General features: G+C 38.8%; 1 protein-coding gene across 14 annotated transcripts; it reads left to right on the forward strand.

Annotated features, from left to right (window-relative positions):
• Positions 1 to 548: 548 nt before the first annotated feature.
• Positions 549 to 18,133, forward strand: sh3bgr (SH3 domain binding glutamate-rich protein). 14 transcript variants are annotated; one of them, XM_047391342.1, is made up of 12 exons: positions 549 to 713; positions 4,500 to 4,685; positions 4,839 to 4,919; positions 7,573 to 7,644; positions 8,094 to 8,270; positions 8,808 to 8,837; positions 11,143 to 11,166; positions 11,535 to 11,561; positions 14,453 to 14,476; positions 15,577 to 15,606; positions 16,590 to 16,651; positions 17,493 to 18,133. In XM_047391342.1, the coding sequence occupies exons 1-11, from the start codon at positions 669 to 671 to the stop codon at positions 16,608 to 16,610; spliced, it is 717 nt and encodes a 238-aa protein (XP_047247298.1). In that variant the 5' UTR covers positions 549 to 668; the 3' UTR covers positions 16,611 to 16,651; positions 17,493 to 18,133. The 14 variants fall into 14 exon arrangements, with proteins under 14 accessions (XP_047247298.1, XP_047247299.1, XP_047247300.1 ...); XM_047391343.1 differs by having other exon boundaries at positions 550 to 713; positions 8,094 to 8,255; XM_047391344.1 differs by lacking the exon at positions 11,143 to 11,166 and having other exon boundaries at positions 550 to 713.
• Positions 18,134 to 18,919: the final 786 nt, after the last annotated feature.

Here is an 18,919-nt window from a genome sequence, read left to right on the forward strand (position 1 = left end):
ATAACCCTTTAATCGGTGCCGAATCAGATACTAACTTCAACGTTGTGAACTCATACCACGGAACATTTTTTTTTTAATCGTTTAGCATTAAAAAAATACATACTTAAAAGACACACACACACACACACACACACACACACACACACACACACACACACACACACACACGAGGCTCAACATTTATCTTTTAATTTTGTATGTTTGTTGCTTTCATTGATTTAAGGCGGTTTATGTTAATTGTAGGCTCAAAGCAGGATAGCTTGACTATAGCCTATACAGTTAAATAATAAAGAAATAACCTCTTTAAATAAAAGTAAAGGTTTAATGGTATAAATGAGCACTCCCACAGTCCTGGTCACAGCTATTTCTGTCCCTCTCAGCATGGACTTGCAAAGCAACTTGTCTTTCTTTCCCGGCATCGACAGACAGCTGAAGCTGCCAATCAGTGTGCGGCGCTGCTTCCCAAGGGCCCAACTAACCAACCCGTCTCTAATGGAGCCCGGAGTCAAAAATACCTCCAGCCATGTGTGTCAGTGTGTGTGTGTGTGTGTGTGATATCTCACAGTTTTTTCTGTGTCCGGGGTGCGCTCTAATAATAGAGCAGGCAGACTGCTCCTTTAAGGCCCTTCTTGTTGCACAGCCACCTCTACAGAATAGTTGTAGTAAAAATGGTCATTAAAGTATTCCTCGCTTCTTCTTCTGGATCGACAGCGGTAAGTTTTCACTCGGTGTGACTGATCTTAACTTTAGGTCGAGCAGGTTGTACTCCATAAACCGAACATGACAGTCATTCACACTGACATTAATGGGTTAAATCTATAAATTAATGCCACTTGCCTTAATTGCCTGTGACTATTCGCTCTTTCAGCAAATTAAAACTGGCCTGAGTTGTGATCAGATGTATTCTTGGTGAGTGATCTTATGTAATTATCTGGGAAGACGCTGTGATTCAACAGGCGGAGCTTTCCAGAACAGGGGCTCCAAAACTTTTTTATGTCAGAGCCTGGGATATTTTATTCAGAGCCCAGCAGGTCTCAGCTTTTAACTTTCAGGGTTTTAGACCATTCTTGCGCTGTGTTTGTTGCCTTATTTGTAGAAATCACTGTTTATGTGCTAGATGAGGTGATTAGTAATGGGAGGAGGTTGAACTTTTTTCTAGATCTTCTCTCGGCCTGGCTAAATAAGTTTTAAGCAGAGCTAGCCTGGCTTTCTCACAGTTGTTAAAACTTAGCCAAAATTGTACCACTGATGAGGTCTTAGGGCTATCCTCACTACCAACCTACATATGCCTTGAATGATTGTATAAACCAAGTCATATTCCTTATATACTATTATTTTACCCATAACATATTGTAGACAATCCCATTTATGGTAAATCAATCTGCATAGATGATCTTCCTGTTATTTCTTACAGTTCAAAATTCATGAACAGATTCTTTGTAAATTGTTGCGTGTCTTGAACGAAATTGAACTGAATTGACATTTTCTAGATAGAAGAAAAACAGAAAATGCTGCATAGTATGGATTGACTATCTTTCACAAGTACACATATACTTTGAACTTTTCCACATTTGTCACATTAGAACCACAGACTTCAATGTATTTTACTGGGATCTTGTGTGATTGACCACCACAAATTAGTACACAAATCTAAAGTGGAAGGAAAAGGTTAAATTTAAAAAAAAAAGCTTTACAAATAGAAGTGTGGCATGTTTTGAATTGACGTCACCTGAGTCAATATCTTGTAGAACTGCCTTTGGCGGCTGCAGTCTGCTCGAGTATCTCTTTACCAGCTTTGTACTTTTAGAAGCTAAGTGTTTTGCTCATTCTTCTTTGCAAAATTCAAGCTAAATCAGATTGGACAAAGGGACTTTATCAACATCAAATTTCAAGTCTTGCCAGAAATTTAAAATTAGGTCTAGGTCTGGACTATAACTGGACCATTCTGACCCATGATTGTGCTTTAATCTAAGCAGTTGCATCGTAGCTCTGGCTGTATGTTTAGGGTTGTTGTCCTGCTGAAAAGTAAACATCCACCCCAGTCTCAAGTGTTCCAATATTGCTCTGTTTTTATCTCCATCTATCTTCCATTCAACTCTGACCAGCTTCTTTGTCTCTGCTAAAGAAAAGTATCTCTACAGCACAATGATGCAAACCGCCATGTTTTACCATAAGGATGGTGTGTTCAGGTGATGTTAAGTGGTAGTTTCTTGCCACATATACCATTTTGCATGCAGGCCAAAAAGATAATCCTCCTACATGAACCCAGGATTTCTGTAGCTTCTGCAGAGTTCACATGATCATCTTGGTTGCTTCTCTGAGTAATGCTCTATTTGCCAGACCTTTCCGTTAAGATGTATGGCCATGTATTGGTAGGTTTGCAGTTGTGCCATATTTTTTAAATCTTCAGATGATGGACTGAACAGTGCTCTGTGAGATGTTCAAAGCTTGGGAACAATGTTTTATAAGCTAACTCTGCTTTAAACTTCTCCACAACTTTGCCCTTGACCTGTCTGCTTTGTCCCTTGGTCTTCATGATGCTGTTTGTTTACTAATTTTCACGGAGACCATCAGAGAGGAGCTGTATTCATACTGAGAATAAATTAAACACAAGTAGGCGCTATTTAATAATTAGGTGACTTCTGAAAGTAAGTGGTTGCACTAGATTGTATTAAGGGGTATCAAAGTAAAGAGGGGTGAATACAAAAGCACAGCTGATTTTTCAGTTTCATTTTTATGTAAGCATCTGGTTTCACCTGTAAATACTCTCTTTACTGTCAAACAGTACACTTTTGTCTCCCCATGGACCATTCATGGGAATTTCTAAAAATATGCTGTCATGAAATGATGCTGAGCAGGACTTAAATACAGGTGAAATAGAAACAATTTAATATAAAAAAGGAAATTCAAAAACTTGCAAAGAATAAAGTCCAGACAGAATCCAAAATAGTAAATCACAACAGGACAACAATGTAACAGGTTGGTGGTAATAAAAGGATCATCTGACCAAGAGCTGATTGAGAGATATTTAAGTTGTTGACTTGATTACTGAAGGAGCAGGTGGTTGGTTAGAAACAAAAAGGCAAGTAACTAAAGTTGAATTAAGGAAATGGGAAAACACACAGGGATCCAGGGAGCAGAATATAAATACGTATGAAGAACCTTAAAACTAAGGAATAAACTGAATATAAAAAGCAAAGGGTGACACACCCTAAAATAAATCCTTCCACCTATGGGCGGATTCTACTTGCTCAATTGGTCTACAAACAAAAATCAACCCAAACCTGGGTGGGTGGCCATAAAAACAGGCCAGAAATGGCAAATCAGTTCTTGAGGGTGACCGTGTGAGGTAGAGCCTTTGGAGGTCAGGATGCTGCAGAAAACCACAGAGGAATCTTAGAGTGTATTGGGGCTGCTAGAACCCATGAAGAAGCCTACAGTGCAGCATGGCATTTCAGAAGACGCAGAGGTCAAGTCCTCAGAGACGGGCCTGATGGTCAATGCAAAGTCCTCAGAGACGGGCCTGATGACCAGTCGGCGAACCCACCCATGACCCCCTCGGAAACCTCGTTGTCAGGAACTTGAAACGGAGGCGAGGCTACCTGGACCCTCTTGGGGAACTCTGGAATAAGAGCTACAGATAGTTATTGACAGGTTAGTGGTTGAGGCTGAAACAGTTTGAGGCTAGAGAGGGCTCTGGTGGTCTGAGGTAACGGGGAGTGATACTGAGGAGAGGAGAGGAGAGGCGAGGAGAGGAGAGGAGGAGTCCGCCAGACCACCCATAGAATAAGTGGATGTCTTTTGGCAATGGCATCCACAGCTGCAAGTGTGAGGCTGCTGGAGCTCAGGTTTAGGATTATCATGCCTGGGACCACCCCCTCTGGGAGCCATTGCCAGTCTAGTGCCAGTATGGTAAACGTGGCCCCAGGTAGTCCTCAGAATATTTCATGTTCTTTGGTGCCTCTCAGCAAAAATTCTCAAATGGAGTTTTTGTTTCTCCTCCTCCTGAGTTCATACTGGTCAGATCATTCTGTCATCAGGACAGCGTAGAGCAGGACTCAAATGCAGGGAGGAGGCAGGTAGGTTGAAAATAAACAATTTTACTTATAAAAGGATATTAAAAAAAGGAAACCAACTTAAGTCTAGGGGGAATCCAAAATAGTAAATCACAAGAGGAACACAAGGAAACCGGTTGGTGGCAATAACAGGATGATCTGACCACATGAGAGATATTTAAGTTGTTGATTACTGAAGGAGCAGGTGGTTGGTTAGAAACAGGGAGCAGCTGTGAGGAAAGGCATGTAATTGAAGTTGAACTGAGGAAATTGATAGAACACACAAGGAACCAAGGAGCAGAATATAGATACATATGAAATACCAAAGTACAGAACAAAAACACGAGGAACCAAAAACCAAGAAGGGTGACAAAACCTAAAATAAGGCAAAACACAAAACCAAAGTCCCAAGACACATGGACTGTCCATGTTTCTGCCTTCCAGATCAAAAAGAAGCAACAAGATGTGGTTGCTTTCCTGGAGGCCCTTAAAGTGGACTACACTGAGCTGGACATCGCCTGCAATGAGCAGAACCGCATGTGGATGAGGCAAAATGTTCCCGAAGAGAAGAAGCCCCCTAACGGCATCCCACTCCCTCCGCAGATTTTCAATGAGGAAAGCTACTGTGGGGTGAGCAAAGATGCATTTGTAACTAGAATTCCTGTTTAACTCCATAAAATGGGTCATAAATTATGTTTGCATGTGTAGCATCATAGAAGAAATATTTGTGACTTGTGTAATTGCTTAACAGAAAAGGTTTAAATATGCTTCTATTTCCTTCAGGATTATGACACATTCTTTGATGCCAAGGAGGACAACTTGGTGTATGCCTTCCTAGGGTTGCCCCCTCCTCCTGGCTCAAAGGTAAGACCTGTTTTAAGATTTTATCTCTAAATACTTCACCAAATAGGCTTTGCCTTGTATATTCTTCTGCCAAGTAAATACTAGCTTTGTTTACTTAATTGAACGTTTACATCTGTGTAATTAAGCTCATATGATCTGAATTGTTTGCAATACATCATGTTTCTTACAACTGTTTTTAGAGTATTTATGATTTTCTCCAAGAGTTTGAGCACTAGAGCTAAATAACAAATTCATCTGTTGATGTTGCAGCAGCACCCTATAATAAAATATTTACAAGCACCAAACAGAGCTAGGATTAGTAATTATGGTGATGCAGGTTTTGTTATTGCAGTCTGTTTATTGGCTATTTGATTTATGGTACATAAGGATAAAAACTATATATGAAAAAAACCAAAACAAAACAAAAACAGTCCACCCCAGTGCAGAGTAAGGAATGCATATTTTGCAGGCAAGTTATAACTTACAGAAACATTTTCAGTTTCTTAATGGCGTTACGATGGACTGTGACTGTTTGTCATATAATTCAAAACAAAGAGTAATCACATGCCTGTTTGCAGGACAGCTGGACATCTGCAAAATACAACGCTTCCAAGTCAAATCAGATATTTACTTAATAAATACTGCAATTACATCATATCAATGTATAAAACTCAATATCTTTCTATAGTTTAGTTTATTTTAAAACAATATTTTGCATCCCTTCCTTTAGTCAAAAAAACTATGTGTTTGGAAGAAGAAAGAACCAGCTATATGTTTGGAAAGAAAAATATAAAGTTAGCTTTTCGACAGTTTTGGCATCTTATTATTGCATTTTCCTGTTTCTATTTTTCTAAGGCGTTGATTGTTTTCATTGGATAGTTGCTCTGAACTGTGGAGAGGCATACTGAGCACTGAGACCATTTTATAAGAGGAAGCACTGGTGTAATAAAATGTGGTGTGTAATTGTCTTGCTGCAGTGAGTGAGTACTTCTTTGTTAAAGAGAAACTCAAAGTGATACAACTCTTAGCAAGTATTCATAGCCCTGGAACTTTTTCACATTCTCTTATATTACAACCAGAATCTTGAGCATATTTTACTGGGATTTTATGCAGTAGACAAAAACAAAGTAGCACACAATTGGATATAGAGAAAGGAGATATGGTTTAAAAAAAATTTCATAAATAAAAGTCTGAAGAGTGTGGCACGGATATATGCTTAGTCCCCTTTCATGATTTATGATTCAACACAAAGAAACATATGGGGCAAAAATGGCATCCATGGTAGAGTTCTAAGGTAAAAACACTGCTAAACAAAACGCCCACAAAGGTTAGTCGTACATTTGTCAAAAACTCATCTTGATGACCCCAAACCTTTTGGAGAAATATTCTGGTGAGCTGATGAGATGAAGTGAAAATATGTTGAAGTTGCATGTCCTGTTACTTTGTGCAAAATTAAGACACAATTTCAAAAAGAAAGAGCATCATGCTTGGAGTCTAACATGGTGGTGGTGGTGTGATGGTCTGGTGCTGCTTTGCTGATTCAAGACCAGGACGACTTGTTGTAGTTGGTGGAACTGTGAATTTTGCTCTCTAGCAGAAAATCCTGAAGGAGAACGTCCATCCATCAGGTTATAACCTTAAGTTCTAGTACACTTGGGTCATGCAGCAGGACATTGATGTAGAGAATGCCAGCAAGTCCACCGGGAAATGGCTAACAATAAATACATAATATGAAGGAGTGGCCTAGTCATAGTCTAGACTGTGTCATAGCATGCTGCATGCTCAAAATCCATCCAGCATGGTGGAGAGAGGCCAAAATTCCTTTATAGTGAAATAAGACCTATTGACAGTTATCGCAAATGAAAGTTGTTGCTGCCAATAACTGCCATCAAACAGTGGCACAACCAGTTAACCAGGCTTACTGGGGGGAAAACTCTTTCACATATGGCCACTTTGGTTTAGCCCTTTAAGTAATTAAATCATAATTTTAACAGATTTTTGGATTTTCTCAGGTTATTGATTTTAACATTTGTCTAATGATCATAAACATTTAAGTGTGACAAAAATGCAAAACTAGAAGAAGAAGAATGAAGATGGTTGGAGTTAAATACAGAACAGTCCTGGGACAAAACCTGTTAAGAGGCTGTCAAAGACTTGAGACTGGGGTGGAGGTTCACCTTCCAGTATTACAACGACCCTTCGCTCAGAGCCAGAGCTACAGTAGAAGGGTTTAGATCAAAACATGTTCATGTGTTACAATGACACAGTCCAAGTCCAGACCTAGATCCTGAGAACTGAGAACATGTGGCAAGATGTCACTGTTCATAGGTGTCCCACATCCAGTCTGGGTCAGCTTGAGCTATTTTGCAAAAAACAGGTAAAAATTTTAGTCAAACTTCAAAATACTTGTAGCTGTAATTACAGCAAAATGTGTTTTTACAGGATATTGACCAAAGGAAGCTCAGATTTGTAGAAAATCTTTACTTTGAGATCATTAGTCACATCTGGTATCCTTAAGCTGCTTCACCAGTAAGATTTAAGAACACAGATAGCCAAATTAGTAATATTTCTGTTTGTACACCATATTAAGCAGACTGGACACTATAATTTTATGAAAATCTGCTGTTTCACAATGATAAATTTATGTTGAACCTTCCTGCTCTCCATGACACAGGAAGCAGTGCAGGCTCAGGAGCACATTATGCAGAACGGAACCCATGCAGAGGAAAACCCTGACGAATCAGTAGTAAAGCTGACAATACGTTTCTGTTTTCCCATCATCCTTTATTACATAACTACTCCACACCTTCTCGTCTTCCTCATCTGGTATAATTCAATAACTTCCCCTCCATCCATAACTAACGACTTGAGCAGGATCTTAATCCCTCCGTGGCTGCAAATTCCCACCCATTCCATCGTCTAATCGGAGTACTGCATGAAATGTTAGGTTGCTGTAGCACAATATTGCTCTTTTTTCAATTCTGATATTTTTTTATGTCACTGAAACCATCCCATCTCCTTTTCTAATTTCTCTTTACCTGCTGGATTCCTTTTTGCAAGACTAACCTCTCCAGCTGAGGAGTGTGCCATTTTAATCCTATTGAAACTGTGTTTTTTGTTCTTATTTCCCTCTTTTTATTGCTTTAGTTTTGATTCCATGTCTTGTTTTCCTTGATTACCTATTTCACCTCTCAGAAGCATAATGGGGATGCACAAGGAGAGGAGGAGGGTCAGACAGGTGATGAGGAGGAAGGAGAGGGTGGAGAAGCAGATGATGAAGGCACTGAACTAGAAACGTCAAGGGGAGAGGACCTGGCAGAGGAGGAGGAGAAGGAGGCAGTGGAAGAGACAGACGAGGTCACAGAAGACACAGTAATTGCCACATAACTCAAGTCCAGCCCCTCCATAACCCTGGAGCGTTTAAATCCCACTCTTCCTTGCATCTTCTTGTCATTCCAGGAATGCCCCGTTTTATGTCGACTCTAACTTCTTCTTTGTAGTTTAATATTTATCTACCATCGTCTTTGTACTTTACAGCACCTCATCCTTAAGTCTCTCTGTCCACTAACAAGCAAAGTGTGGACTTAAATCTCTCTACAGCATCAGCGGACTCTTAATGTCTGTAATAATACTTTTCCTTCTTTTACCTTTACAGGTTTCTTTTGGTGCTGGTTTTTATTCCTTGTTACCACTTAGCTTGTTGTTACAGTTCATAATAACCTGCATAATCATTCACCTTTAACTGTTGTGGTTAAGGTGTGTCAAAAAAAATCCTTAACCCAGCCCACTGTATGTCATAGTTTATTTTATTCTTTATTTTGTTCTGTGAATGCTGAAGTTTGTAGGTTCTAATGCACATTCTGTACACTGTATGAAAACTCAGAGATCTCTTCCTGTCTCTTGTTTTAGGAGGCACAAGAAGAGGAGGAAGAAGAGCAAGTAAGTTTTTTTTATTATTTACAGAAAAGTAGAGTTTGCGTCTAAAGAGGTAGTGTTGTTGGGGTGTTGTAAAATAGAAGTTTTGTGTTCGGCTTTTTTGGCTCTTTAGATTCTTATGTTTTAGTTGTGCTTTGCTCATTCTCATTCTCATCATAATTGCAGCATCCCTTCCCGAACTCTGTGGTATTTTCCTTGAAAGCCTTGATTATACAAAGTTTATTCATATATTCTTCTCAGTTTTATATATTCTCAGTTTTAGCAAACTCTGCTGCAATTCACAGCAGAAGCAAATAATTTCAGTTTGGCATTTTGTCCACAATTGCCACAGATTTCATGCACTCAGAAAAAATATAAAATGCTCAACTTTTATTGAGGGATTTCATTTCAGGCAATGCATGCCACACTGTCGATGTTGATGCTTCATTAAGTGTTTTCGTTCTCAGCAGTTGTCGCTGGTTTCTGAACCTTTGTTTCTTACCTACCATCACCTCTCGACCTAATCGTCACTGTAAAAGTGGTACCTTAACGGTTGGTTCCTAACATGAGCTGCACATGCGGGTTTTCTGGTAATTTTGAAATACAAACACAAACTTGTTATAAGTTATTTTTGACTTGCAAACTATATCAGAGCAACAGCAGGGTTCTGTCAACATCCTGCTTTGATAACCCAGTGCTTGGGCCTTTTCTTAATTCTTGGTGGCATAGATTTAGCAAGCTGTCAGAAGCATTTCCCAGAGGTCCATATTAACATGATATCATCACAAAGATCTCCTGTTCCACCACATCCCAAAGGTGCTCTGCTGGATTGAGATCTGTGACTGTGGAGGCCAGGCCATTGAAGTGCAGTGAACACATTGTCATACTCAAGAAACCAGTTTGAGATGACTTTCACTTTGTCACCTAATGCCTTATCTTGCTGAAAGTAGCCATCAGATGATGGGTACACTGTGGTCATGAAGGAACGGACATGGTCAACAACACTACATAGGGAGGCTCTGAAATTAAATGATGCTCAGTTGGTACTAAATGGTCCAAAGGGTCCAAAGAAAATATCCCCCATATCATTAAACTACACCACCTGTAGATACAAAGCAGGATGGATCCAACTCCAACCCGCTCATTTGATCAGGCATCATTTTTATTCTGTTATTGTCCAGTTTTGTTGACACCCAGTGTGGTCTTCTGGTGCTGTAGTCCATCTGCTTCAAAGTTTGAGACGTTGCGTCTTCAGAGATGGTATTCCACATTCCTTGATTGTAACAAAATGTTATTTGAGCGGCTGTTCTCTTCCTATTACCAAAAACCAGTCTGCCCATTCTCCTCCTACCCCTGACATCAACAAGGCATTTTCGACCACACAGGTGCTGCTCACCGAATGTTTTCTCTTTTTAGGAACATTCTCTGTAAACCCTAGAGATGGTTGAGTATGAAGATTAGCAGCGTCTGAAATACTCAGACCAGCCCATCTGTCACTAACAACCACGCTATGTTCAAAATCCTCTTTCTGAAGGTTAGTTTGAAATACAATAAGTTATCTTCACCTCAGAACATTAGTTTTCAGATATTTTCCTTCGGTATCTGCTGCTGGCTCTTTTAGAAACATATTTTATACTTGTTGACATAAGCAACAGTCTTGACTTATGGGAATGTTTCCTCACAGTTATGCATCACATCCATCCACTGTCCATAATCTCTGCTCAGGATGAGAAATCGCTGGGAAGTCAGGATTCAGTGCAGTGAGCTTTGCTTCCTTAGAAGCAAAATCTTACATCAATTTGCATCTTATAATCAAATAAATCTGCCTTTACTGTCGTATAACTGGTTCGATTATGTTCTGGGTTAACTGAATTGGATTGAATAGCATTATTTGAATGAATGAGACTATAATTTGACATAAATTGGACCTGTTTATCTTGTAAATTGGCTTGAAATATTATTTGGTGTTTTATGAAAAAACAGGTTGAACTGAACTAAATTAAGGTGTGCATAGTAAAGGACTAGATTTTTATTTGAGGAACATGGTCACACGTTCAGACTGCATGACTGAGATTTTGATATTTGCTCTCATTGTTACTCCAGGCTATTTAAACAGATGTTTTGTGTGCATTTGTTGACTGACTAACGCATTTCATCCAGCGTTCAGAACAGAGACATTCCAGTCCATCCGTCTTCTGTCTGATATCACACATTTACAGCATTATCACGTCTTTTGCTGTCTTTGTATTATCCTTGCTCATGAACACCATGAGACATTTGACTGCTTCTTTGCTTTATTGTCCATCTCCTGTTGGTTTGCTCCCTCCAGGAGGAAGAGGATTTGCACTCAGAGGTAACTGTACTCTTCTGTAATCTTCTGCGGTATGGTAGATCATCTACGGTTCCTCCGTGTAGCCATCAGCATTGATGGTTTTCAGATGAGAGATTCTAAATTATTTAGGGTGGAGTGTGAGGGGTCTTCTGTTGATCCTACTTGTTGTTAAACTCTTCAGTTTCCTCGCTTCAACACTTGAGCTCTTCCTCTGTCTATGAGCTCCCTTTCAGCTAACATCTTCATTTCCTCCTAGCTATAGCTACATCCTGAAACCCTCAAATGTCCCCTTTAGTTTCCTTTTCCACAGACATCCCTGTAGTGCTTGCATGTGCTACTCTCTTGCTCCCCACACAGCTTGCTGACCTGCTATATGCTATTTCTTTTAGGAGGAAGAAGAGCTACAACAGCTTGAGGTATATTTATATATATAAATATTTTTTTTACATGTCTCCAGCCTGCCAGAATCTCTCTCTGGTCTTTTTATCATATCTTTCTGGTTGTCATGTTATTGCAACCCCTGACACCTCCTGGTACAGCACCCTGCACATTTATTGCCACCCCGGGTGAAGATGTGTATAAAACCTTAAAGTAAATTGACCTTTTATAACACTAGCATAATCCCAAACATTTAGGCAACTTTATTTAACAAAATTAACAGTGATACACTTGTTGGCGCCTGTGATGTTAATTGTACACCTATCTTTTGTTAAAAGCACAATATTTTCATCTCTGTAACATTTAGCAAGGTTGGAGCATACAGAGAGAGGGATCTTTGATAATTCAACTTTGCACAGCCTCTCTAGACCAGTGGTTTTCAATCCTGGTCCTCAGGATCCACTGTCCTTCATGTTTTAGATGTGTCACGGCTCCAGCACACCTGAATCAAATAATTGCATTACCTCCTCAGCAGCCATCAAATGCTGCAAACATAGACATTAATACGTAGATGCCTCTTTGACTGGGTTGGCCTGCTGCTGAGACGTAACCGTGTGTCCGCCATGTTGCTGGAGGCAGGGCTGCGATGTGAACTAATACAAATAAAGGGACTTTATTTCATAAAGCACATGTTAACAGAGATTGACGTTAATGTCTCGGGGCAGGCTAAGAGAATTTTGTTTTTTAAATTACAAGAATAAAGTCAGAATTTTTATGAGAACTCTCTGAAAAAGCGCAGCTCTCCATGATTTGATTTGGACACCTAAACGGTTCAAACAATTCCATGCTGCATATGTACGTAAGAGGCATTTTGGTTCTCCGACTTCATTCCTCAAAAATGGATTCGATGTTGGAACGCGGTTCTGCGTTCAATAGGGCGTCTACGTATTAATGTCTATGATGCAAAGGCCTGTTAATCACCCATTTATTTAAGTCAGGTGTGTGAAGGCATGGAAACACCCAAAACATGCAGGACAGTGGGTCCTGAGGACCAGGATTGAAATCCACTGCTCTAGACCACCTTAGAGTCCTGAGTCCTCTCTTATGTTCGCCTCTCTTCAGCTCACATGACAGGTTTTCTACAGGTCTACAAGTCTGGAGACTGAGATGCCCATAGAAAAAGGCAGATTTGGTGTTTCTGTGCTGATTTTAATGTAAACTTTGAACCATTGTGCTACTGATAAAACAATGATGACCCGTTTTCAACCTTCTGAAGTGTCCACCAGTTTTCTATTTAAAATGATTCAAAGAGTTCATGATGACACTCTGACAAGTTCCCTGTGCCTTTAGAAGAGAAACAAGCCCACAGCATTACAGGTCATGATGTTTAACAGTTTCTTTTGACTGTTGTGAATGTTTTGATAGGAATCATTGGGGGTCCCAGTAATAGGGATTTTGTTAAAAGCAGTTTTTAATGCTGGGTATTTTTTCCCCTCTGAATAAATCTTCTCAAATTAAATGCCGGATTTTTGCATACATTTCTGTCTCAAATTTCGCTATTGCAGTAAAAGACAAAATTATTTTCAAGCTTTTTATACATCTTTGCTGGATACCCATAAATGTGTAGGATGCAGTATATTTCTTTCTGTTAGCTTATTAGAAACATTCAATGAAGTTCCATGTAACTGCTTAGCTTTCAGGTTATAAGGGACATATTAAATAGTTTGTTGGATCTGTGATAACACAGTTAGAATCAGCAGTGCTACGTTCAGCCACACCATATTGACTAACCTGTCTTTGCATTCTACTTGTTTAAATGAATGGAAAATGTTTAAAATGTATTTTTTAGCAACTCTTCTAAACTATCAATAAAGGGCTTTGTATTATTATGTGATAATGGATGACATTTGATAGTGCATCATATTTGTATTTAAATTTTGTAACAACAACTTACTTTCTGCAGTGCCTTGCATTTAGAATGCTTTTTACATTTGCATAACAGACTTCAATGTATTTCATTAGGATTTTATGATAGACCAACACAGTGTAGCACATGATTGGAAAGTTAAAGGAAAACACAATTTTCTACATTTTATACTAGCAAAAATCTAAAAAGTGTGGTTCCCCTCTGATATCCCTAAATAAAATACAGTGCAACCAATTCCCTTCAGCACTTATTAATCCTTTTCTTTTTATTGTATTTGCTACTTTGTGTCAGTCTATGATATAAAATCACAATAAGATAAATTACAATGTATGGACCAAAGTGACATAAAGTTTTAAAGGTATGAATACTTTTGCAACGCCCTGCAGGTTCCTGAGGACAGTAGGCTTTTATGACCTTTTAATGCAATCTCTTTTAGAGAATATTATGTTATATCCTAATGTAGTTGGATAGTCTGGAGTTTTTATAGTGGGTCCAGAGCTTTGATAAGCAGCACAATGTGTTACAGACTTCTTTTTACCCACAGTTTTATCTGTCAGGCTTCACAAAGGAAGACCCCCAACTCGAAGGTTTTCAAATTATTCCAAATTGAAAAATCCATATGAACTGAATGTTAACACGTGTTTCCAATATGTTGAACTGTTGTTGTGAAATTTTTGACTTTCCGAGTCAAAATGTTGACTTCTTGTCTTGGTAGATTTGTCTTGGAGCTTCTGAGTACAAATTGGATGTGCTATCAGTCCACAGTGACTTCAACCATTTTTTACACCACATATCTTAATATTTCCAGAGAATTGAGATTTAGGCTGACAGTAAACTATATTTTACATCATTTTAGAATGCCATACTGTCTAATGTCTATTGCTGGACAACAGGCAATCCTCTGCTTTTCTTTGACATTCCAGCCTGAGCTTCATTTGCTTCACTGCTTTGCATTCTCTGCTCCTTCCTTTCTATCTCTGTCTTGTCCCACCTTTCCTGCAGGACCAAGACGAACAAGGCAGTGAGGTAGTCTTGCAGTGATTTGTGGCATCACACCCTTTAGACTTTGCAGACCTTAGTACTTCTTCCTTTGTTTTTATATATTTGTGTGCTGCATGCTACTTTTATCATAGTTTTCCATGGAGGTGTCTAATGGTTTGCAGCATGATTCATGTATTTGCTTTAATTCTTAAGGTGGAATTAGTGTAGTGATGGAAACAGCAATGATAAATGTATCAATATTTCCCTACTTATTGATATTTCAAAGCTTAATTCCACCTAATTTCATCTTCTGTAGGAAGGCGAAGAGGCAGCGTTGCAGGAGGTATTGAGAATCATACTTGAGATTGATTGAGCGTTTTCTGCATAATTGGATCACACACAAAAACTATTGTTACTCCCCAAGTCATACAGTTTGGTACCCAAAGCACAGATGTGGAGTGTTGCAGCAGGTTCTTATTTATAAGCAATACTGCAGGGATGACACAACACAATATTTGTTCAGTGATGTAGAGACCTGTAAAAATATCCACAGAGGCACTTTCCTCTAGTCTGTCAGGATGTTTTATCTTGTTTTTATGAACAAGTTGGACACTTTTTTTTTATGTTCTTTAGATTTGCCTGAATGTAAAGAGAATAACACAAATATGCGTTTGTTTTTGGTTGGTTGCACCGACTTTACAGGATTTTCTTTTTTGTAAGAAGTCATGCTTGTTCTTATCTTTGCCAAGACGCTCCAAACAAAGTGAATACGAAGTGGATGTGACAAGTTTCACAGGGGACTGAACACACAGTGTTACTGAAACAAAGTTTGGAGGACAACTAAGAGGAAAGACTTTAAGCTGGATAATCCATTAGATGCCAACTGCTGCCTAATATGTCTCCTTTTTATTAGAACTCTTTTTATAGTTGAATCCTTGTCAATAACACCAAAAAGTATTTTCTCTGTCCACCCTGCTGTCACTGTTAAACACTGCACGTCTCTAGGGTTACGTCTTCACCATTTATAACCCTCTGACTCTGCAACTGCTAACAAGTGAAGGCCCCTCACTCTCCTTTCCCTCTGGACCATAATGTTACTGTACACTAGCTACTCTAATCTTTCTCCTTCTTTTAATGTATCAAAGGAAGAAGAAGAAGATCTGGAAGGAACACAGGTAGTATTGGTGCAAACTACATCTGAAAACATACCTGTGTTTGACGTGTCTCCAAAAAAGTCTTGTATTTGTCTTGTAAAGAGGAAAGTATAGCATCATGAGAGATCTTCTCCAGTTATATGGGAACTACAATTATTGGTGTAGAGCCCAAATAAGACATAATTGCAAATTTTTGTCAAGCTGTATCATTGCTGCTTTTGTTACACTGAAAAACATTAATTGCATTGTTTCCTCTTTGAGCCATACAAGTGCCTGTCCAAAACCTTCCTACTTCTTAAACTTTTACAGATTTTGTCACTGAACAACCACAAACCTTAATGTATGTAATGTAATCGAGCAACACAAAGTAGAGCATAATTGTGAAGTAAAAGAAAAATATCTCAGTCTTTTCATTTTTTCTACAGGTAAAAATCCAAAACGTTTGGCTTAAATTTTTATACAGCTTCTCTTACTCTGATATCCCTAAATAAAATTCAGAGCAAACAAATGACCTACTAAGACATTGCTTCCCACCTAAACTGATATGTCTGGCAAATAGAGCATTATTCAAAAAATGAACCATGACAACTCTGGAGGACCTGCAAAGTGCCACTGCTCAAGAGGGAGAATTATACGTTTTTATAAATTTATTTGGCCATCCACATAATCCACCATAGCACATAATGAGGTTTGTGGTCGAAATGTTGCAAAATGTGAGACAGTTTAAAGGCATTAATATGTTTGCAAGGCACTGTCTCTCCCTAAAGCAGGGTTAACTCTTTCAGTTGCGGCAGAGTCTGAAAAAACTCTGTGTCACTGGGACTGTTTCAGTTTTCTATAAGTATTATCTTTATCATTTAAAGAATATTTGGAAAATGCCTTATATATTCTTACAGAATTAACATGTTTTCCGGGGGTGTTTTAGTACACGTCCTCTTGCCATCTTTCACTGATTTGCGTTGATGTTGCATACCAATACCCTATTTTTGGTTTGCTTCTACCAGGCAGAAGAGGAAGCTGAGTAGTAACAATCAAGATGTCAAGATGAAGATCATCTCCTGTCCTGGTAAAGCACTGTACCAATTACTAACTGTTTGTAGAGGCTGTGTTCCACCACTGGAGGGCAGTACAATGTTGTAGGGTTTGATGAACCAGTGAACTGCTTTTTCATTACATTTATCATTTGCGCCTTTATTTTAATCACATTAATTAAAACCACAAACCTTTATTTAGAAGTTTGTTTTCCCTTTTTTTGACCCTGATCCTAAATTAAAGTCAAATGCAAAATTACATTTATAAATCAATCTGCTTCACTCTCTGCATTGATTGGCATGTTTTACTATTAAAATGTTTCTGACTCTACCGTAAAAGTTACCTGAGTGTCTCTGTGTAGTTTATGCTTTGCTCTAAGTTGCCTCAGTACTTATAGAAGTTTAAAGACTTGATCTAAAAAAGCAGCAGTCGATTAAGAAGGGACTATCACAGCAGGCTCCATCTGTAATCAGCTTCAGTGAGCATACTGTGCCTGGGGATCAGACAGAACCACAACAAAAGCATCTCACACTTGCTCTTTTTATTTTTTGAAGCAGTGGTAAAGAGTTTAATGTTGGTGATCATGGTGGTTGTGGTGACAAACATCCTAATTTTTAAAGCCTTCTGCTTCCACACTGCATGTTTGGGCTGCAGGAGCAGGCAGCCAGTCTCCCGTCTTTCCTCCGTTAGCTGTTTCTCCACCCTTGCGAGCCCCATGTCATACCATGTTAGAAGAAGCTGCTAAGTGAGCTTTTAGATGTGCCCCCGGAGAAGTGGGCACACAGGTTGGCACAGGCTTAGAGGTGGGGGCGGAGTCAGACAACTGGACAATGTGTGACCCCGTTTTTCTTTTGTCTGTTTGTCTTGTTTAACAGCCTGAAGGAGCTCCCTGTTCCATCTCTGCCTAACCCCAGACGTTTGGCCTACCCTCCCCTCAAACTTGTGAGACAGCAACCCCACCTACCAATGCTGCGCTGGGCACCATCAGTCATGTGCCTGACCTATGCACCACCTAAAACTGTCTTTCTGACTGCAATTTTGACTTCATTTTTATATTTCTTATGTAAACACATGTCGTAATGAAATTGTGCAGAGGAGCAGAATGGTGTTTGTAATTAGCAGCATTTGTAAAATTCAGATTTCTTCAACTTAACCACATTTCTCATGTTTTCCTTTTAGCATTTCTAGTTCTCTAACCTTAGGAAGCAGTGACCTTTTCAAAGGAACGGTATACCTTAGAGTGTGGCTCCCTGGCTATCATAATTCACTCTCTTGTAAATGTTCTGCTCTTTTATTCCAGCGTTGTGCCTTACTTACTCCTTTTCTCAGCTGAATGTTTCAAGAGACTTTTAATGCCCCAACAAGGAAAACAAATGCTGCAAGATTCAGACCATCTACCATTTTTACAAGTACCTCTAACAGTACTGCGAACTAATCAATGCACCTTGTTAAACAAAGAGTGAAAGATGTAACTAAGACATAGATACAATGGGAAAAATAAACTATTTTAGATGGATAAAAGCCTCATGTTGTTTTATGTTGATTCAGTTTCAAAGCGAACAGAACAATAGAAAAAATTATTCATTCCCCCATAGGTCATTTTCAACCTTTTTATACCACGTTAAAAACTACGTACCACCATAGTGACAGACAGTTTTTTTTTGTACAAGACTTATATTGTATTTAATTGTTGTTTTATGTCATAAAGAAAAAATGAAAAAGACATGGACACTACATGATTGGTTGAAAGATGCAATTGCTGTATATGTAAAATTTTTACTGAAGCTGAATTTGAGTTTTTATTTGCACTTTTTGAAGTTTTATCACATTGAATCGTTAGCACACAACGTACTATACAACCACTATGCATGCTGGTGTTTTGAAAAACAACTGTTTGTTCGGTCTTAACATTAGGACATTTTTATGATTTCGGTGAACCTTGTCATGTGTTTGAAGTATGTGACTCACTTTTGTGCTTCCGATGTGAAAATGTTGTATATAGTGAGACTAATGGGGTAGAGTTCACAGTGTTCTGCTGCTTCATGACTGGGTACATCACTTTTCCATCTCGTCACAGCCTTGTTTAAGTTTTTTCTTCCTATTAAAGGTTCAACTGACCTATAAGAAATTACATTTCAGTGATCTTTAAGTGCCACCTGGGGTCAGATAATAATTGACCAAATGCAAAATTTGAGATGCAGCTGTGTTTTTTTGTTTTTTTTTTCTGCGTTGGTGAATATGTTCGGTATGTATGCTGTGCGAAAACTTTGGTGCTAATCTGACAGAATGTTTTGCTCATGTG

This window comes from Girardinichthys multiradiatus, chromosome 18 (genome assembly GCF_021462225.1).
Source record: "Girardinichthys multiradiatus isolate DD_20200921_A chromosome 18, DD_fGirMul_XY1, whole genome shotgun sequence".
NCBI classification, from domain to species: Eukaryota; Metazoa; Chordata; class Actinopteri; order Cyprinodontiformes; family Goodeidae; genus Girardinichthys; species Girardinichthys multiradiatus.